The sequence below is a fragment of the Centropristis striata genome, chromosome 20, assembly GCF_030273125.1.
Source record: "Centropristis striata isolate RG_2023a ecotype Rhode Island chromosome 20, C.striata_1.0, whole genome shotgun sequence".
In the NCBI taxonomy this organism is placed as follows: Eukaryota; Metazoa; Chordata; class Actinopteri; order Perciformes; family Serranidae; genus Centropristis; species Centropristis striata.
Window position 1 is genome coordinate 16,182,285 of NC_081536.1, and position 22,772 is coordinate 16,205,056.

At 40.8% G+C, this 22,772-nt stretch overlaps 1 protein-coding gene across 1 annotated transcript in view; it reads left to right on the plus strand.

Annotated features, from left to right (window-relative positions):
* sh3pxd2ab (SH3 and PX domains 2Ab) overlaps window positions 1-22,772 on the plus strand; it is a 58,160-nt gene extending 35,388 nt beyond the window's left edge. The window contains exons 8-13 of the mRNA XM_059359881.1: window positions 11,830-11,943; window positions 17,582-17,699; window positions 17,798-18,126; window positions 18,255-18,304; window positions 18,652-18,771; window positions 18,874-22,772. Coding sequence (XP_059215864.1) covers window positions 11,830-11,943; window positions 17,582-17,699; window positions 17,798-18,126; window positions 18,255-18,304; window positions 18,652-18,771; window positions 18,874-20,802 — 2,660 coding nt within the window. The 3' untranslated portion in view covers window positions 20,803-22,772. The remainder of the gene's footprint in view (window positions 1-11,829; window positions 11,944-17,581; window positions 17,700-17,797; window positions 18,127-18,254; window positions 18,305-18,651; window positions 18,772-18,873) is intronic.

A 22,772-nucleotide genomic window follows, 5' to 3' on the forward strand; every position in this document is an offset into this window, starting at 1 on the left:
TCCTTTGTCCACAGCTAGCTGTTACTTAGCCCCATCTGGAGGCTCACTTTGGCCTGCAGTCAGCCCTGTTTTTTCCCACTGTTGGTTTAGGCCAGGGGCCAGACTGTTGCCTCTAGCAAGAGGAATGTCTTCCAGACTTATATTAATTATTCCACCTCACTTAAATGGAAAGCCAGCAAGACATGCCGGATTTACAAATGCCAGCTGCAGAGAGTCCTTAGTCAGCTGTTTAACCTCTGGAAGGGGCTCACAAACAGGGCTAAAATCATGTTTTAGGTTATAGTTGAGTCAGTTTGAGAATATTTCATGTTTAAAGAGTCAGTAACTTGCTGAAGCACAACTTCATGATATTCTAGAAAAATACTATGATGCTTTCATGAATGTGCATTTATTTGCATGCACAAAACATCTTAATTATTGTTACAGCTAATGCATATATATTAATATATATTTAAAAATGAAAACTGGTGAGATAGTTTTGTAGACTGCATGACACAAGGAGACTGTGAAAAGCACTTTTGCTGCATGTAATGTGCTGTTAATATCATGAGTATCAAGTCATGTTTTGGGTACATTTTCGAAAAGCAACTATTATTGGTACAAGCACCTGCCTGAATCCCTTTTAATTGAAGGGAATTTGCCATACGAAGCACAAGAGTGACCGGATGGAAAGCTATAGGCCCAGTAACAGGGTCTGACGTTCAGCTTTAATGGTGTGCTGAGACAGTAAAACAGTAATGGGACTCATGTGTTCTTCAGTGGGAGGATGGGGATGGAGGAAACGGTGACCAGGAAGGCAATTGGACTTGGGTTTCATGATGGATGTGAGTGAAACGCCATGCCACACTGGCCTTTCAGGAAGAGGGTCTGTAGAGTAGGATCGCTTTGAAGTGTCATGTGTCCTGCCTTCGGGTTCATGTATTTGTTTTCACTCCCTGCTCCAGTAGGATTTCAACCCAATGGGGAGCCACAGTGAGGCGGATATTCCAACACCTTGAAGTCCTTTTATCGAGGGGCCTTATATGAGAGCTTTCCTCCATGAAGTTGAACTGCATGGTCCTGTGCTTTTAAGTAGAGGCCCCTTCACTTTTGTATTTTAGCTAACCACTGTGCGAAGTTATAGTGGGTTGATGTGTGCGTTGATGATCCATGCAGAATGTGAAACTCATGCACTTCAATGGTCTCAATGCAGATTTATGATTTCTAGACTTCCGTGTTATTACCGTAGCTTAGTTTCCATGTTATTATTACTTTGTTTCATCCTCTTCTCTGATGCAGAGGCTATATGTTGTTGCTGCGCTCATTCGTTTAATCTCTGGTTGGATTTGTTTCTAGAAAGCAAAACAGTAGACTTCAGGCTCCTTAAAACACATCCTGAGGCTATTTGACAGTTTTATTTTACACTGATGGACACTTTCACAGAGATCTAAGGTAAATACAACCCCCACCCCTATGTCTTGCTATGGAGACTGTTTCCAGCAGCACAGCTAGCATTTAACTAAAATCTCAACACTTTCTGCATTGGAAGTCAGCTAAATCTGCTCCATTTGGCTGGATGACATCACTCCTCATCCCTTTGCCAATACTAACAAGACCAGGTGTGTGTTAAGAATATTTCATTTGATTTAGCATCCATTCCCTCGCAGGATAAGTACAAAACCCTCTAATGGTTTCTGACAGATTGATCTGTGTATTACAGAGCTAAGTAGCCAGTTTGCTGCGTTAGCGGTACTAAAAGGTGTCTATTACATTTGTAATGATAAAAGGATTGTATGGATTTTTATTGAGCCTCCGGCTATGGTCGCATATTTTCCTTTTAAAACCATGCACATTTAAAACAGCATGGGTTCCCCCTGCAGAGTCTTTGGATGCTGTGAGTGGAAAATATCTGTATACTGTCACATTGCCATCTAATTTTGTATCCGCATTGTGTGTTTGGCTGTTTTTTTTTACACAAAGGTGTGCAAGAGTGTAACAGTGACAGATCTACAGTAGAAATGGAAAACTACAGCTCTGTATTATTTTTGCCGTTCACCCCGGCCCTTCAACACAAGTCCTGCTGTTAAAGCTACTGTACCATAGACTTTGGCTGTGAGTGCTGCCCAGTGCAGTTATCGACTTTTCCTTACCTTGGATTAGATAATATATGCCTTTGACAGGGCAGTGAATCTAGGTCAGACCTATAAGGGAGCTCAGCTTTCTCCACTTTTCCAGCCTGGTGTCCCGAGCCAAGGCAGTATTTTCCATAGCAGTGGCTTGAGGATACAGTTTGTGTCTTGGCCTTTGTTTCAGTTGGTACAGTATTTTGTGCTGATTTTTTTCTTCTGAACTAGGTGCAGTGGGTACAGGGTAAACAAATGACTGCTTGAGCTACTATTTGCTTAGACCAATACAAATAAATGCAAGACTTCATCTTAAAGAAAAAATTCAGTATGATTTTTTTTAATTATTATTCTGTCCTCAGTCCCTCTGCAGCTATTTTATTTGTCTATTTTATGAGAGTTTGCCAGGGGGAGATGCTGGCTCAGGAGGAGAGAGTAGTGCAGGGAGAAACTCGGGGAGAAAATGGAAAAAGCCATTTCCTGCCAAAGTTAGTGGTTCAGAGAGGTTGGTTCATTATAATGGCTTAATGGATCCTCCAGGATGCCTCCTCAGTTTACACTATATTGGAGAGATGTTAACCAAAGCTAAGCTAGCAGCCTTGTCGGTCAGTTCAGATGCTTTGTATTCAGTGGTTTAAACTTTGCCCTTTAATAGAGTAGTATGTAGGAAAGGAAAAAATAATTTGTAGTCACTTCTGGAAATGTTGGACTTATTGCAGCTGGGTTGCATACACCTCAAGGGCAGCGTTAGGCATGATGTGCCCAGTTCTGTGTAGAAAATCTCTCTCTGTGGACCAGTGAGGGTTTAACTTGTCACTATTCCAAGTCTACATCAGCCTCTATGAATTACAGTCTGCCAAATGAACTCCAGGAATGCCTGTCTGTTTTGGAGAGGCCAACTCACATCCGTCAGTCCCTCCGGCTCCCCCAAGACCCCCTGGCACCACCCATGTGCAGTATGTATTGTATCTCTGCTGCACCACCCGGCTTTCTTAAGCTGGGGGGAGTGAGTGGAATCTCAAGAGGAGCCTGAAGGGTCACTGTAGTCTTATCTGTATAAAATTGCCCTTTTTGTCCTCACAAACACTAATGTTTTTAAGTTTGACAAATGTGAGCCATAGAGGAGCTGGAAGGTAACAGCGGTATCCAGCAGGTGATGTTCGACTGCTTGGCTGAAAGCCCAAAGAGACTGCTGGAGTCAAATCCTGGCAGATTAAACAGGTCTGGCCCTCAGCGTGGCATGATGGATGTGCAGGATGTCTTCTTTACCTTCACATGGAAAAAATGTACCAGTACAATAATGTCTCCGCTCTCCGTCTTCAGGCTGGAAGCAAGATGATCTCAGGGCTCAGCTCAGCAGGAGCTCAATGTTCAGAGAGGCAGATTCCTTTTGAGCTTACTCCAAGAGCACAGACTTTGTTACTTTTAATGGCATTATTCCCGTAAAATTTAATGCTATCTTTAAAATTTTACAAGGCAGTATTTGTGTCAAGGCAAAAAATCCAGATCCAGATAAATTATAAAGAGTTTAGTGAATGTATTTTTTGGAAAATAAGATTATTTTAGTTCTTCTTATTGTTTTTTGTCATAGACATAGAAAAGTGAAGTTAATGTGGAAGTGCATTATTTAAAACCAGCAGGGTGTGACTCCACTGGTGTCAAAAAAATGTATAGAAGTCTATGAGAAAATGACCCTACTTGTCAGTTGACTTTCTGTAAACATTTTTCTAATGAGTCTTCTTCCATTCAGCATGATGTTGATTTAAACAATCTATTAAGCAGAATAGAGGCAAAGCAATGCATATCAGGGGCACTGTGTACATTTAAATAGCCGTGAACTTGGAAACTGATTTTGTTAGCAGCGACACATGATGCTTTGCACGGGGTAGCCAGGGGTTAGGTGCAGTCAGGTAGCTGTTATAGGTGAGTGTGCATAATGTCCTCTGGTGCTCAGTCAGAGCCTCCCTCTTGTCCAAATATGGCCACTTCTGGCTCCAAAAATCTCTATGGTTATGGCTAAAATGCCAAACTTGAAGGACCAAAACAGGAGTCCACAAACCAATGGATGACATCACAGTGGCTGCGACCGAGAGGCTTTAGACTCTTTTTGAGCTATAATGCACAAACAAAAACAAACACAGGACATAACCTTGGTAGAGGTAATGAACTGGTTATCTCCTTGAAGCCCTCAGTATTTATTGTTTGACCTGGGACACGCTCTGCGATCCTCATGTTCAGCTGCACAGATTAATGTTTATTAGAATGATAGCAGGTTTTTTTTCTGTACTTAGATAACAGCACCACTAAAAGTCATGTTGCCATAATTCTCTGTAAGTTAGAGTAATAATCTCCTATAAAGGTTCAGTATGTGATTCTGGACAAAGATAGTGGATTGTTGAGTCTCATTCTCAGACGATTTGGGTTGGTGGTCGGGCCGAACTGGAGCACTTAAGTGGAAATCTTTGAGATAGTAACATTAATGAGAGAACAAACATTACTTTGCAGATTTTAGCATCAATGGTTCCTGTGAGAGAGTGACAGCTTCTTGTATACTGGCTGTTTAAAATGTTCTGTCTCTGATATGCAGGAGGATTAAAGACAAGGTCAGTGTTGAGTTTCTAGTGCTCAAACCTCAGTTTTCCCAGTTTGGTATGTGCAGTTTCAGCAAGAACATGTTTCCTTGTATAAAAGAGGAAAAACCCTATAATTCTTGTCAGTGAACCACCAAAGACATGATGCAGAAAACTTTGCCAAGTGTTAAATGTCTTTTTTAAGCAGACTTTGCAGCAGCAGATGGAAGACACATTATCCACTCATAGTAATCCCCATATACCACATTTTTTCAGCTTACCAAGGAAGTACTAATGACCATCTCAAGAAATTAACCTTATCCTATATTTTTAGATATGGAAACTTAAATGGGAGGTTTGTAACTAGCTTTTAAACAAAGACTTGTTGAGCTTCTTCAAGAAGGCAAGAAGAACAGGAGCAATAACAGCATTTATGAGCACAAATAGTGGTAATAATATTGTACAGAAATCTGTCTGTCGAGCCAAAAAGGTGCCTCTGTCTCACTCAAGAATTGACTATTGAGTCGAACCAGCGTTTTAAGGGGTGGTCTTTCAGACAGTCAAGGACTGCTGTGTCTCCAAATCAGTGGAGCCTGGAGAGCACACAAGCTGGGGGCTAAAGCTTAGTTCAGACCATGAGGGGATCCTTTCAGAGGCTGGGAGGGAGAGAAGGTTGTTCCTTAGGTCAACATCAGCTCTTGAAAGTCGTGTTGTGCCGTTTTTGCCTCCCCCTCATCGTACCACAGCCACCCAGGTAATTGAAACCCAGTGTTTTATGAAAACTGGAAATGTGTGTATATTGGGCTGGATACCTTCCCCCTTGTGCTTTGATACAGAATCCACTGTTAATGAATACAGAAGCTGGAAATGAATGGGGTTTTCTCTTGCTCTACTCAACAGTGGTGTCAGATAACTGCAGGACTGCTGAGCCACTGCATTCCTCATCATTTCAGCTCGCGAAAAAAAAGGCTCCTTGTGCTGCTGAATCTGTGGTTCTCATACTCATGTGTAGAAATCCTTTTGCGAGAATTTCAGAGTTAGTCCAACAAATATCAGCACAATTTGAGGTCTATTTCTCTCTAAGATATGCAGGGATGAGTGGGCCATTACGGAGCCCTGCAATGTCACACTGCATTATGTATGTCATTTCTTATGTGATTGATTGTATATGTAGATTGCAGTTATGTTTTATAGGTCATCCAGTCACCTTGGGAACAACCCAAAATGACATAAATCTAGTTTCTTGTTGCAGCTGAGAATCTGTTGTTGATTACAGTAAAAATGAAGCTCGGGTCTTAAAGCTTATAGAGTTTCCAGATGGCAGATACTGTAAGAGAGACACCAAGAGCTCAGAAAAGCTGCTTACTCTCATTATATGTCTGTCCAATGCATTTCCACTTGCAGGGCTAGAATGTAAGTTCAGTGAGATTATAAAGACAACTCTTTTTAAAAGTCTTACTGTCTTGCTACGGACTATCTCAGTTGCATCTCGTTTTGTCACATTGCTACAAAACTTTTAACTTATATAACCAACATTAGCCTCTTTCACACATAGTTTCCTGTAAATTACTGGTATAACCTTTCAGGAACCACTCAGAATTTTTACTTTTCATACATGCAGTTAATTAAGGAACATTTTGATCCTGCGCCTTTTCGCACTTGCCATTGCAATGTCGACATACATGGGACAAGGGACAGTCCAGTAGGTTGCCAATCACCATGAAACTCAGAAGAAGAACAAGACGGCAAGCCTGGATGTACATTTACGTGGCAGGGAACATATCTTCATCTATCCTAATTTTAAAGGACATGGTGTGTGAGGTGCTGTTTCAGTCTAATTTTATTGATGTTGTGAATGTTAAACTGAAAAAGAATCACGGATTGAAATATGTCATCAATTTTCATCAACATCATTTTGTCGAACAGATGTAGCATTTTACTTGTTTGTCCCTGCAATGTCCCTGTTTTCTTTCACAATACAGGCATGCCAGCAGTTTCCCTGAAACATTCCCAGGTCTTGAAGTGGGAAATTATTCCCTTTAACACATAGCACCATACTGGAATTGTTCCTAAAACTTGGGGATAGACTGCATGTGTGAAAGCGGCTGTTGTTAATAATGAGATATGATTATGAGATATAACATGAGCTTGAGAGGATCTCATGCTGTCTCTCTCCATGAGAGCGCAAATAAGCTTATTTCCCCACAATGTTTGCTTTAAATTTGCATCTGTATGTTTTATGTTTGCTAAATTAGGCTGACATCATCATTTTCCTTTTTTTTATTAGAGAAATGATTGGAATCAAGCATGCACTTAACTTGAAACAATCAGAGTTTCACGACTCACAGCAGGTTACCGAGGCATAAACTTAGCTACAACTTTCCCCCCGGCTCTGCTTAAAAAAATCTGTTTTTTCACCATGTCCTTGTAGCATAATACAACAGTGTTGTCAAGACAAACCATTTGGTTTCTTCCTTTCCGAGGCTGCGACATTTGAGGTTTGTGTCTGTGGTCATGATCCTTTGGTGTGATGGTGTTGTATGACATCTCCACCAGAGGGTTGTGGGTTTAGCCATTGTCTTATGCAACCACTGACCCCCAAACCGTGGGGGTTACAAAACTAAACTCTGCTCAAACGTTTTAAATGCTTTTTTGATTTACTCAGGATGTTGACTAAGTAGCTATAATAGTAACATTGAATAATGTTTAGCAAAGTGTATTGCCAGTCAGCATTTGGCTGTGTTCTTTTTTTTCCTCTGTGGTTGAAACTCTGCAGCAGCTTTCCAACATTTTTAACTTTTCCTAATGTGGATAGTGAAGCAGAGAGAAGTAGAGAAACGTAGGTTGTGAATGATCAAAAACAGCAAGAAATTATAAAAAAGCACAGATAAAGATACAGGTGTACCTTTATAATGTATGCCTGCTCTCTCCCTTTGTACTCGTAAAAACAGACAGACACACACACACACACACACACACAACCACACACACATATTTCAAGACATAAGGTATGCTTCCTTCACCTTTGTTCTTCCCACATCTGTACACATAATCCCTGTCATCCGGAAACAAGGAAGAGAGAACACAATCTCCTAATCTTATTTCCATTATGTGCAATTTTTGTCTTTGAGCAGCCGAATCCAGGACTTCATTCACATGAGCTTCACTTTTAACCTTCTCACTTTTAGCAAAATTGCAGTTTTAGAGCCAAAAAACAGCTGTTTCCTTTGTGATGACCTTAGTTTAAGGTCTGTGTCAGCATGAAAAATGTACAAATGATAACCCTGTCAAGTATGAAGTTGACATTATCCAAACATTAAAAAAATTACATTCCCCTCCCAGCCCACATGGAGAAATATGTCACAACAAAATGTATAATATGCGGTTTCATTTGAAATCTGAAGCCTTAAACATACCCTAAAGATTGAATGAGTTCACGTCCACCACATGGTTTCTTAAAGTTGACATCTTGTGTTGCCTGTGTGCTAGAGCTGCAACAATTAGTCAACTAATTGATTAGTTGTGTCACAGAAAACTATAATTACCAACTATTTTGATAATCAATTCATCCTTAAAGTAAGATTTCATGCCAAAAAATGCAGTAAATGTTGTTGGCAATGTTGTTGGCCTCTTAAATGTGGAAATGAGTTCCTGCTCCTTTATTATATCATATGAAACTGAGTATCTTTGGATTTTGGACTGATAAAACAAGACATTTACAGACATTACCTTGGAATGAAAATGGGATGGACATTTTTTTTTTAACCTTTTTCTGACATTTTAATTGATAAAATAATCAGCAGTGAATAGTCAATCAATAGTTAGTTGCAGTCCTTCTCTGATGTATACATGGACGTATGTAGCTGGTTTGTGTGGGATTGAATTGCAGCCACCCTGTGAATAAATACATGCGATGAAAGACATGAAGCAGGTTCCTCGTTTAGTAGTGTTTTTTTCTACTACATTTCACATAATTGCAACCTGCCTGATATAAACCTGCAATGGCTGGGAAATCGGCACTTGCGTAATGTGTGTGCATTTTCCAAAGTACTTTTATTGCTTCTTTTGAGGTTCAGTGAACTCAGCCTAAGCACCTGCCATATGGGAGGATGGTTGAAAAATACAGGGAAGGCAGCCCTCGCCATCAATAACAGCATATATTTACTCAGGCCTTTTAAAGTGGCTCTTGTGTGTCTTTGCTCTGAAAGTATATCCCGACTTACAGCTCAATTAAAGTACATTCCTACACCTTATTATTATATTTGCTTACATTTCTAGAAGTGTTGGTTTGCTGAGGTGAGAATGACATTTCCCCCAAGCAGGCACGTCAGTGTGAAAAAGGCAATTTGCAAATGTAAGGGTTTTTATTTTATTTTATTGAGCTGACACAGGTCTTTCTACTCCTGCCAAGCTGACCTTTCTTTATAATGGTCACTTTCATTTAATGTACTATTAATGCAGTTGGTACTGCCCTTTGCTGGTCATTAAACACAACACATTAGATGTATTTAAATGTTTTCAGTGACTTAATGAGATATACAATAAAGTAGTATAATTACCTCGTTTAAAAATGAGGATGTCAGTGTAATTAATGTTTAAAAGCACAAGCTTACATTGGAAATAAAAAGCCTGTATTTTCAGATTTGAATGATGTAGACACTTTTGTTTTTGTCTGATTTATTATCGTAAGGTTATTGTTCAAGCCACAGTTTTGGTGCAAAGACTGAGCACATTACATGGCTTGTTATGCACCTAAGCCATCGCCAGCATGTTGCTTAAAACCAGACACTCACAGCATCCCCCTCTCTGTATCCACCCTAACTCTATGCAAAACAGCCCCTCTGCACAGCTGATTATGGGTTTCTGGTGTGTAGATTAAACAAATCACCAATTAAATAAATCATCCATCATGTGAATCACAATGATTGCATGTGTAGGTTAGAAAACCGCCTGGAAAGTTTTTCTTTGTTATTTCCTCCACTGAGAAAGTCATTTATTACTCTGTCGGCAGGATATCTTTAATGCCTGTAGACTCCAGATACATTTGGTGGACAGATAGATTCAATTATGTTCGTCATCGGAATTTAGGATTGCCAACATTACAAAATGATTATCATAACTACAGTATGAAACAGCCTGAGAAAATGACCTGATACGTAATCCTACAGGCATCCCTGCAGAAATCAATAATTTGCATGAAAGCTATGATGTTTTTGAACCTAACAGCAAATGAGGAATTGTTCAGTGTTGGCTGACGTTTGTATCTTCACTCTGGTTTTGTTTTTGCTGGAAGATGAGATGCCATGATCCAGCAGGTGTGAAAGAAATTTTGTGTACTGAATTTTTCCCTCATTTTCTCTGACTTCAACATAATAAAATTAAACACTTTCCTCAAACCAGAGTAATAACCTTTTCTAATCTATAGCAGCATTTAATTGCAACATATCTAATTATGATGGATTACTGCAAAATTAAGTACATAATTACAACATATTTCACTAAAGCAGATGAATCAACCTGCCTACAGTCTTGTTGCTACTATTTCTACCTTCGCCACACAGCCTTACTATAACATAAAGACACATAAATAATGGTTGAGAGGGGTTATACAATGGTCTATACATTGTTTTTTTTAGTAAAATCCCACCCATTGTGCCTGTTGTAAAACATCTCTCTGCTTCTTTACATAATCCTTCATTCTGTTTGTTTTCACTAATTTTGTACGTCTAAATTACCACATAATTCATCATTTCTGCAGGAAAATGTACAATGGATGTTTGCACCAGCTGTGAAAGTGATGGAACACCCCTATCCTCTTTATGAGTTGTCCGGACAGCTGTCAGCCATATTGTATTCCTGTTACCACAACAAATAGCGTATGTGTGGCATACCACACAGGACAGTTTCCGTGCCAGCTCTGTCACCCACAAACGTAGGCTGACTTTTAAAATAACATAACATAATGGATCACTGTACTCCACTCACTTTATTGGGATCAGATTTGTTAAGCTGAGGCATTTGTCATAAAGCAGTTGGCGGAATAATGCGGTCATACCCAGAGGACCCGAGTCAAATCAGCTGTGACATTGCAAATGGATATTTTGGCTAGAAACATCACTTCAGAAATGCCCTGCCCGCTCAAATCATGACTGATCCTGATGAAACGCAGGTTAAACAGGACCTCGTCACAAGTTGAGCTACAGCCAGGCGGTGTTCCCTCTGAAGTTCTTGGCAACACAATTAAGTTCCTCATGTTCATGTCCATTTGTCATTCATCCCTGTGATTTCAGTTCATTTTAAGGCTGTGAATGACTAAAACAATGATTTGACAGTAGATAAAGGTCAGGCTTGAAGATCCATGGTCGAATCAGCAGATGTCATCTATATTAATTTTCACCTGCTCTTGTAGAAGTTTAACATATTTTCTCTTCGGGGAAGAGGGAATCTTATCAAAGGTCTAAATTCATCTGCAAAACATTTTCAACAAATCTTATCTTGCTATGTAATGGAATGTATGACATGGTTGTTAAACATCCTGCACACTACTATGCACCCAAGTACATGGATACAAAGTCGGCAAAGTGTTCTACATCTGAACTAATAGTTGCACCATTTAAGCTTAAGCCTCCTTCTTGCTAAGACAGGCCGTTAATCTTACGCCTATAGTCAGGAGCAGGTGTAAAGTCCAAATCTAGGCTGTTTTTTGTAATATCAATGTTTTGTAATATCGTTATATCTCTCCAAGTTGACTGCTTCTTCTTGTTAGTTATCATGTAATTGGGAAAATGCTTAATTTTAACCATTATATTTTAAAGATTGTAAACCAAAAATCTTTAATATCTGAAATGAAAACATCACACCCTCATATTTCCCGTCTGTCTCACGCTAGATCAGACTGGGGCCTGATTGACTGGCATGGGCGCTGAAATGAAATAAGGGACGTTTGTCCGTTCAGTTCCTCTGCTTTATGAGGGCCACTATCTGCTTTTCCTTCTGCAGTTGCATTTAAAGTAAAAATGTAGATGTCACGATAAAGTCTCCAAGAGTCTGGACAGTTTTGGTACCTTTTAAACTGTTTGAATATTATTTTTAAAAAACTGTAGCAACGCTGTGAAAGATGTCCAACTTTGCCGTTTAGCCTCTGTATGTTTCCACAGGTTGGTGGTTCGTCAGCACCGCAGAGGAGCAGGGTTGGGTCCCTGCTACCTATCTCAACTCCCACAGTGGCACAAGGGATGACTTGGAGCTAGGCGCCTCTAAAGCTGGGGAAGGTAAGTCACTGCAGTCTGCTGCCTCTGCCCACCCACACACAAACACAACCTCACACACTCTGTTATAAACCCACATACAGACACCGCTGCTGCCCTTAATCCTCACTCTTTGATCTGTGACAAAATGGAGCAAACTTCACCACTGCCGGCCCACGCTAACGGGCTGACGCCGGGCTCATGTGAACACCTCTCTCTGTCTGCCTGCCATCATAAGCATGCTTGGACAGAGTGTAGATTCAGTCCTGGGTAAACAGCAAGGAGGAGTGCCAGGAGAGACCAGACCACAGCCACTGAAGTGAAGTGATGCACTGTACTGTAGAGATGCACCACAATATTAAGTGATATGACCTCTGTGTAGTGAGTGCATGAAAGAGGCATGTGTTTCTATCAGCAGTATGGAATAAAACATGAGAATATTTTCTGAGACATGCTCTTTAAATTATGGTTATTGTAAATTAAAACAAGCTCTGATATGAGTTATGCCATTTCATGCAATGTCTGCTTATCATTGTCGATTGCAGATAAGTTGCAGTACAGTAGACGTGTGTTGATGTTATAGTTCGTGAGCTTACTGGCGTCAAAGAGCGATCCAAAACCCTGATCAGAAACACACCTATGTCAAATTTGGAGCCAGAATATAATGCTGACACATGTGAAGCTGAAGCCGGCATCCAATCCTGTAATCATCTTGATAGCCCTGTCAGATATGGCTATCAAGCCATCGTCTTCAAGCGTTTTTAATATTAGAGGTGAAAACATTTTAAACTCGGAGCAATAGAACTTGATTACTGTCACGTCATCAGACTTTGACAGCTGTGACACGTAGTGCAGCTTGTTTGTAGAGATTTATGCTGCATTTTGTTTGAGAAAACCCAACAAACTGGAGGCACGGAAATAATTAAGTTGCAAGTTACACTTCCAAACAAACATTAAGATTTTCCAGCAGGCTAGCCAAAACATTTTCTGCTGTACAATTGCTGTGCTCTGTAACAATGGGACCCAGGATCCCCTCAGTGTTGTATATCTTATGACTCAAGGATGGAAGAAGAGAGGGAATACATGAGGCTAAACAATGTTACTGTTTCACAATCTCTTAAATAGTTTTAAATATCATTCTCTTCAGTACAGATTTATCAACTAAAGATTTCAACATGTATGCATACCACAAATGTATGACCACACACAGACACAAATGCAAACACAAAACACTCCTATCTGCTCTGTCAGAGATAGCTGCAGTTCGCTGCCAGGGGGTTTTAGGGCAGGACAATCTGTCAGTGTAATTAGTGTTTATGTGTCTAGTCAGTCATGGGAATGGCATGAAACTCATAAAGCATCTCTTTGTCAGTCCTGTGGTCTTCAACAGTCTGTGCCACCACATTGCCACAGAAAAAAAACACAGATTTCTGAAAAAACTGTTGTTTGAATTCCTGATGGTCCCGTCAAAAAGCCAAAAAACACACGCGACATGTTGAAAGCTCAGACAGCGTGTGATGTGAGTTTACCCAGTGATGGACGTGATTACACACCATCTTCGTCCTTGTTTTGGTCACATTTTGCATAAAAATACACATATTGCCTAAAGGAATAGTTAAGGATTCTGGAAAAACATGCTTATTTGCATCCTGGCAAAAAGTTAAATGAGGAGATTAATGCCACTCCGATGTCTGTGTGGTAAATAAAAACAAATGCAAGCAGACGGTTGGGTTGGCTTAGCTTAGCATAAAGAGTGGAAGTAGGGGGAAACAGCTAGCCTAGCTCTGTCTAACAGTGACACAATTGGCCTCAAAGCTCACAAATTAACATTTGGTCTTGGCTAGGACTAGTGACTCCACTGAGTTTATGCTGGCCCAGTACATAGCCCTAGTAAAATGGTGAATTGTTGATATTACCTGCCAGATTGAATTTAACAAACAAGATATAACTTGTTAATTCCTGATCTTGGTGGGCTTTTGAAAGAACCAGGCTAGCTGTTTCCCCCAATTTCCAGTCTTTGTGCTAAGATAAGCTAACCCATAGCTCACAGAAACACAAAGAGTGGTATCAATCTTCTCCTCAAACTTTCTGCCTTTAAACTTGACATATATGGGCACATGATTGTTTTGGTTTAACCACACAAGTGTCAAATTAATTAATCCTCTTATTGTGTTTGATATTTCCCTCTTTTGAAATAAAGAAAAGTGATGAAAAAGATTTTCTTTTTCCTACTTAAGACACTTTACAGGAGCTGCTTCTTCTATCATTTGACACAAGATCTAACAGTTGAAAGAAATCATTTTGATCTTCACTGTTTCACCTACAAAAGGCATCCTGAAGGGAAATAAAGACCTTCTAAGGCACACAGCTCCAACCAGCCGCACTGTCAGCTGCTCTATTAATTGGATGGAATTCTTGCTGCAGCAATGTGTGTCCCAGATGCTCTAACACAACAGGATGGGAAACCATGCTAACAACATCCTAATTACAAGCCACAGCGAAGATGTCTCGGGTTTAACACTTCCTCTGTAACCTCCATCCATCCACTCTAACTGTCCACCATGTTTGGCTTTGTGGTCTTGTTTTTATGTCCTCCATGTAGCTAATAATGGGGCTTCTCTGGTTGGATCCATGTCATCTGTGTGCTGTGTGTTTGTGTAACATTTGTGCTTGCTCTTCATGTCTCCCATGTTTGTTTGTTGCCGTCTGGTCACCATGTCTGTCAGTTACTAAGAGGCATAAGGCTCATCTGAAGAGGCTGGACCGGAGATGGACGTTGGGGGGTGTCATCAGCCGGCAGCAGAGCCGAGGTGAACTGAGACAGATGCTGCACCACCTCCCCCCCTTTGTTATTGCCCCCCCCCACCCTGTCTTGCGTATTGTCTCTTATCACATGGCTCATCTCCTCCCTCTCCATATTCACATATTTGCCCAGCCTTTCATCCCATGTTGTCTTCCAGCAAATGCATTTATCATAAGCCACAATCCACCACAACTAACCACTAACTGACTTTCATATGAAATGAGCTTGGACAGCAAAGGTGAAATCATCAACTTTATATACACCAATTATTGATGCAGGGCTCAAATTATGTTACAAAATTGCTCCACGTAAGCATTTTCGTTATAATTAAGCACTGTATGCCAAAGCCAATTTTCCCAGAATCACAAAAAAAACCTACCCACTCATTTGAAAGTAGTTGCGTAATAGACTTCGGAATGCCTGATGCTGCATTTGAGAGCCATATTTTGCTTTTTTTATGAGCAAATTAAGCGTGCATGTAGTTTTTAATGGTGGTAAAAACAGACATTTAACCTGCTGTGGTGCAGATAGCAACCAGTATTGACAGATAAACAAAAAGCCTTGTTAATATTTTACTTATTTAGCAAGACATTCTCAATCACAAAGTTGCACATGTTCTCCTTTCCAAGGCCGAGGCATGTTTTTTTTTTTCACTGGAGATGCATTTGGATTGCTGACAGTGGAGTGAGGATAAGCTATTGAGTTCAGCCCAAACTTTAACGCTTGGCAGTGGATGCAGCTCTCGGGAGTGGAGAGAGAGAGTTGTTTCCACCCTAGGACTGAAATCTTGCTTTGTGTTTAAAAAAAAGGAAAAAAAAAGAGACAGATATTTTGCTGACTCCACAAGAGTAATTTCTAACACTGATGCAGGCGATGCATGTTGTGGTTAACATAACATCTGATTCAGAGTTTCCCTACATTGCACCGCTGGATATTGTTTGAAAGACGTTGGTGAGAGGAAAACGTTTTACCAGCCCTGACACAAAGAGGCCGGAAGAGCCAGGCAAAGGGAAAATAAAGCTTACAGAAATATCTTTGCCCATGGAGGCGACTGTAGTTTCTGCAAGTAAAGGGATTTGCTATCCCACACCCATTCAGCAACCTCGGAAAAGGGTGGAGAAAAGGAAAATGGAATAATTTGTCACCAGAATGTTGCTTCCTGTTTACTAGACGGCATACAGAGGGCTTTTTTTTTAATGTATCCTTCTCCTTTTCTGAACACACCTCTCCTCTCTGGGCTGTCTGTATTTAGACAGGAATTGCTATAATGACAGGAAATGATGTCTTTGCTCTGCCCCTTGGCCTCATGGGAATGCATAAATCAGCATGGAGCCTCTGCTCTCATTTATGTGCTGAGTTGGAGATGCTCGCTATCACGAGGCCAAGGACACTGTTAGGACATTAGCTGGCCTCAGGTGTTATAGTTCCCCTTCTTCAATACCCTTAATGAATACCAATTAGTTAGGTTAAAGTGGTTGATATTATGATGCAAAACATTTTATTACATTTTTAGGAACACACCCTAGTACTAATTATTTTTTATGGACCTCATTGGACGAGTGAGGCTAAAGAGATGAAAGGAATCACGGACGGAGCAAGAACAGAAAGAATGTTGTGGTTCCTGGTCCACCACACGTTAATGTCAATTTAATATTTGCTATATAATTTTGATACTCAATATGATATATAATTTAAAAAAAAGTAATCTCATATCTCAGATAACATCTGTGCTATCTCAGAGTTCATCAGCCGGCCGTCTGAGAATGTAGCCTCTGGAGATAATGTTTCTGGGGTTCCAGTGTAGCCAACACTTCCTCTTCTGTTTACCGGTCATTGTTTACAGTCCGATTTACAACTTCATCGATTTTTTGTAGAAGGTTTTATGTCCAGACGCCATTTCAGCTAATCTCTATAAAAAATATCTGGCTATGAATGCAGATTAGTCAGTACTACTTGGACTACAAACTACTTGGACTACAAACTACTTGTCCGATTGCCTTTTCCCTAGGTTTGTTAAAATCCTCGGTTTACATACTGTATTTGGCGGGTTACAATTTTTGAAAAATAATATAATATTATAATATAGATAATAATTTCACATAATTTCTGACCATAATTAGTACCACACCTGTATACAAAAAGTTGGAAAAGGTACTGTATAGCATAATAAACACCCAAAAAGATTAAATAAAACTTGCTATAGAAGTCGACTGAGGACTAACTACAGCCATTAGGTTTGGTTAAAATCATGCTGTCAGTTTCAATGCTCCACATTGATTTGAAATGAATTCAGCTTAGGTTGTACTCAAAATGCCTTGGTTGCTGCACCTAAGCCTTATAATGGTAGGGAAACCCCTGTATCTGTTAGTAGAGATTAACATCTGTGTAACTTCAGAGAAAAACATACTACTAATTGCTGACTATTTTTTTCTTACTCCAAGAATAAAAAGTGTTCTTTAGTTATTCGCAGTATTATAAAGTTTCTCTCAGTTTCATAAAAAAAGATTATGGACAAATCTCATGTGCCAAAGAACATTTTAACACACACAGCACATCTAATCGCACATCTGGCAGCTGAACTTACTGCCAGAAAGCAAAACAGTTCCAGTCTGTATTAAAGAAAAAGATACACCTCTACTCCAGTTTAATATCGCATTATTGCTATCAATAAACCACAAGAGAATCTCTAATTGTATAGTAAAGTTGATACTTTATTACAGCAGTATGGCCATGTAAATAAGTCTATAGGGGGGATTTATAGAATATACATTTCTTTCTCTTCCCCCCCCAATGATTATTTTGTTTCCATAGCTCTCAAAACCTTAGCTTTGTTGTCATTCTCTGCTCTTGCTTTTGCAGAAGAGAAGTATGTAACGGTGCAGCCCTACTCCGGCCAGGGAAAGGATGAAATTGCTTTTGAGAAAGGCGCCATTGTGGAGGTGATTCAGAAGAACCTGGAAGGCTGGTGGTTTGTCAGGTAACTGTCTGCTTAGCCACTTTAGCAGTAATTACTTCTTTTATTACCCAAAAAATTAATTTTGAATTAAAAAAAATCCCCATCAACTTCCTACACAGGTACCAGGATAAAGAGGGCTGGGCTCCAGCCTCATACCTGAAGAAGATGAAGGATGATCTCTCACCCCGCAAGAAGACTGTGACGGGCCCAGTGGAGATCATTGGAAACATCATGGAGATCAGTAACCTGCTTAACAAGAAAGCCTTGAGTGAGAAAGATGTGCAGATTGAAGGAGTCCCAGAGAGCCCCCAGGTGGCCAAGAAGGAGATCAGCCTGCCGATCCCTTGTGCCGACTCCAGCCCTGTTGGTAGTCCACAGGATGGTAAAAGTAAAGCAGAGCCTCCCTCACCGGCTATAGCTCGCATCGCCCCTCATCGGGTGGAAATTGGTTAGTCATGTTACTGTGAATGTTTGAAATTCTGTCAGTAGATCACTTATTACTCAATTTTTTTTATTGCCTATTCTTAAATGTGACCCAACAAATCTGTATGTTCTTTTTCCTCTGATGTCTCACAGGTTCCCCAGTTCTCAGGCAAAAACCTCCTCCCCGAAGAGATGCAACCCTGGTAAGAGTGTGACATTTCAGCCATCCACCCATCCCTCTTCCATCCATGTTTCCAATGATAAATGGTCATGCACAAAGCTTTTGTCTTTGTGCATGGCATAAACAATATGCTTTTGTCTTTGTGCATGGCATAAACAATATGCTTTTGTCTTTGTGCATGGCATAAACACTATGCTTTAAGGGAAGAAGATTCCAGATCCTTTACTCAAGTAAAAGTAGTCAATTAGTGTAAAAATATATAATTACAAGGTAAGAATTAAGAATCAAACTTAGAGATAGAAGTGCTATTAGAAAAACATATTTAAAGTATCAAATGTTAAATGGATGGGTTTCTTCTTTTGTGCCCAGGGATTTCAGTTGCCCTCTCCACCAGAGCCCCCTACAGTTGAAGCAGAGTATTACACCATTGCTGATTTCCAGTCCTGTATATCTGATGGTATCACTTTCAATGGAGGACAGAAAGCAGAGGTAAGCCCTTTTTTTCAAGGAAAACTTCAACAAAAGGACAATCTTAAATTTGGGTACCAACCATGTACCTCATATAAACTCTTTTTTGAATGTGTATTTTAGGTGATTGAGAAGAACTCTGGTGGTTGGTGGTATGTCCAGATAGGAGAGAAAGAGGGCTGGGCTCCCTGCTCCTACATTGACAAACGTAAAAAGCCCAACCTGAATCGTAGAACAAGCACACTGTGCCGCCCAAAAGTTCCACCCCCAGCCCCGCCTGTCAAAAAACAAGACTCAGTGGAAACTGCACCTCCCAGCAGCCCCGGGTCCGAAGCTCCAGAGTCCCCCGTGTCTCCTGGAAGGCCGGTGTATGAAGAGCCAGAATATGACGTCCCTGCAATTGGTGATCTGGACATGGAGTCTGAGTTTGAGTTTCTGAGAGGAGAAGGTTCCTTGGTGGATGTAAAAAATGAGGACACTTGCTCCGAGAAGGGATCCCAGCTGTCCTCCAAACCTTCTCCGGCTTCGTCGCTCCACAGTGCTTCCTTCAAGATGTGTGAGTCATTTGAAGATGGCCACGAGGCAGAAGGGGAAGCAGAGGGAGAGGAAGAGTGTATCTATGAGAATGACGGCTTCCGGGCCTTTAGGGAGACGCCAGAGAGGCAGTGCAGCAGGGACTCAAATTCCTCCAAGACAAGTGTCTTGTCAGAAACTGGCAAGACTGCAAACCCAACATCAGGTGGTTGGAGACCTGCAGGTAACAAGCTCAAGATCGACTTGAATGGGAGCCCATTTTCAACCAAAGCTGAGGAGGCATCCAGTCCTAAATCTGCCTCTGTTGAGTCCACCCCAGATCTGTCCAGAACAAAGAAAGACCAAGAGGAAAGCAAAGCATCCTTCTCCATCAAGTCTTCCTCCAAACTAAAGCCAGTGGTGAGGCCTAAACCACAGCTCGCCAAGGCGTCCAGTGCAGAGAAGATGGACATCAGCACCTTGAGAAGGCAGCTGCGACCAACAGGGCAGCTGAAGAACGGCACCAAAACTAAAGGAGAGGACTCTGAGACAGCTTCAGTCATCTCCTCAGAGGATTCTTTCTCCTCTCAGAGCACGTCCGATCTCTCCTCCATCTATTCTAAAGGCAGCCGGGGAGACTCTGACCTGGAAGGCTGCAGCCTGTATCGCACCACAGATCTCTACGAGAAAGTCCAGGAGTCTGAGGTCAGCTTCCCCGCTGGAGTGGAGGTGGAAGTGCTGGAGAAGCAGGAGAGTGGCTGGTGGTATATTCGCTGGGGAGGCACAGAGGGTTGGGCTCCGACTTACTACCTGGAGCCCGCCAGGCAACAAGATGACATGGCAGGGTCTGAATCTGATGGCACCCCGACCAAACCTGGAAGCCTCAGCAAGTCCAACAGCCTGGAGAAGAATGAACAAAGAGTGCAGGCTTTGAACAACATCAACCAAAACCTAAAGAAGGTCACCCCGCCCATCCCCTCCAAACCTCCTGGCGGCCTTTCCAAACCCATTGGCTTGTTCAGTTCACGAAAGCAGAACAGCACCAAACAACAACAGGTTGTGAGACCTCAGTCTGTCTTCATATCAGCCCCTATCAGGGACGGTCCCAGCCCTGTTGGCTCTCTCAGGAGAAACGAGTCCCTCAACTCTGCAGACCACCCTCGTGCCAGCCCCACAGTGCGTCGCAATGCCTCCTTCGGCACAGTCCCACGTAATCTGCCGCCAAACAACATAGCACTACCCAACAGGAACAGATCCGGTACGGGCAGCTCTGAATCCCTCGGCCTCAGCTCTCAGAAGAATGCCCTCCCTGTATCCACAGTGAAACCCAAGCCCCACATCATCCATAACAACCTCAGAGAGGTGTATGTCTCCATAGCAGATTATCACGGGGATGAGGAGACCATGGGATTCCCTGAAGGGACGAGTCTGGAGGTCCTGGACAGAAACCCCAATGGATGGTGGTACTGCAAGGTTCTGGACAATGGCGGGCCACGAAAAGGATGGGTCCCCTCAAATTACCTCGAGAAAAAGCACTAGCACTCATGTGTGGAGTAGGCAGAACTCTGAGCATGCGTGTAAAGACTACTCAAACAGATTTATTTTGTGAAAAAAAAAGCCAAACCATAAGACATTAAGTAAGGATCTAAATCTTACCCGGTACCTTTGCCAAAAACGAGCAGCCAGATCAAATTGTGACTTTGAAATTAAATGAGACATCTGGTAAAATGAGTCTACGTGATACAGTGCCTGAGACGTTGCATTAGGAGCAATATAACGAGACTTAGAGACGCAGCCAAAGAGAACACCAGAGAGTGGAAGAATGATTTAATGCTATTCTTCAGTGGATACCTTTAACTTGAACTAAGATCTAAGACCTTTCTCTGTAAGTTTAATATGTAATTTTTTAAAAACTTTTAAAAGCATTTAAAGCTTACTGCATGTTTGAAATGATTCATTATAATGACGATGCCTTGAGCTGTTGAAGTTAAAGCTACAGTTGGTAACTTTTATTAAAAAAAAATACTTTTTTGTCCTATTTGCTCAAACTGTCACTATATGCTGACAGTAGTAAATGAGACAATCTGTGAAAGAATCGTGTTACTTTTCCTCCTCTAAGTGCTCCTATTGGCATAAGGGAAATAACCAATCGGAGCCTAGGAGCCGCTAATGCAGCTGTCAATCAGTCAATGGCTGCTCGAGAATTGCAGTCAGACTGTCAAACTAGGCAGTGCTGGTTAGTACAAATCAAAATTCTATTACTGCATTGCATATTTCTCACCTCAAATATTTTCAGAAACATTTTAGTGTACTGCAGTTAGTCTAGTGATGTGCAGGTCAGTCCACAGATGGGTCAAAAAGTGACAAATCAGTGTTCACAATAAATTATTAAGAAGTCCACCTTCCACACATTATCTTCTCTCTCACAGACAGACAGGCACACCACTTAGAGAGCTCCAGACACAGTCGGTCTCTGTCCTTCTCTCGCCTTCTAAGAGCGCTACTATAATGCATAAAGTTGGTGGTTTACAGCTTGGGTGGTTGCACAATGATTTCCACATCTCTTTGCTGTCTGCTGTCTAAAATCACACACTGGTGCAACAATATGTGCGGTGTAAAAAAGCAAAGCTGGCATAATTGACATTCTTTACACCAATATGGAGGAATCTCTGTGTAAAAGATTGACATGATTGACAGCTGTGTTTGGGACTCATCAGGTCTGATTTGTTGTTTTTGTTCAGGCACCGTAAACTCTCGCAAATGCTTTTAGGAGCACTGGGAGGAGGAGCACGATTTTTTCACAGATTATCAGTCTCATGTACTCCTGTCAGGACGTAGTGACCATTCAAGGAAATATGACAAAAAGTTTTTTTGTTTTTTTTTTACAAAAGTTATCAACTGAACCTTTAAACCTTTTTCTCCTCCTTTCTGTAAAGAAAATCTCAGTTGTTGCCAAAGCTGCTTTGTGTTAGTCTCACCATGGTGCTGTCTGTTTGCATGTTTTTTAAATATCTTTTTAAACTGTATGTCAACCTTTTATGTGAAATATTTTATCCATTTAATTGTGTAATATTTTCCTATCAAAACAATTTGTGAGCATCTCTGATTATCACAGTATTTTCTTACACTTAAATGTAAAAACAATCCCTGATTATCTACCCTTAAAAGTTTTTTTGTTTGCATTTCAGAGGCTTATTTTTCAAAATTAAACTTTCCTAACGCCACTGAAAACTATATTTATTCATTACTTAAAAATTCTATTATTACTTATTTTATTATTATTGTAAGAAATTTACTGATAAAAAACAACAACAACTGCTTAACATTTCTAAGAACTGCTCTATTAATAATGATAACATTTTGAATTTCTGCTGGGCAGTAAATTTGACACAACTCTTCAGCTGCAGTAGTACTAGGATGCTCACTTTTGTTTAATGTTAACTGTGTGACCAGTGATAATAACTGAAGTGCCAAAAGAATGAATTAAATAAATGCACTTTTGAACATTA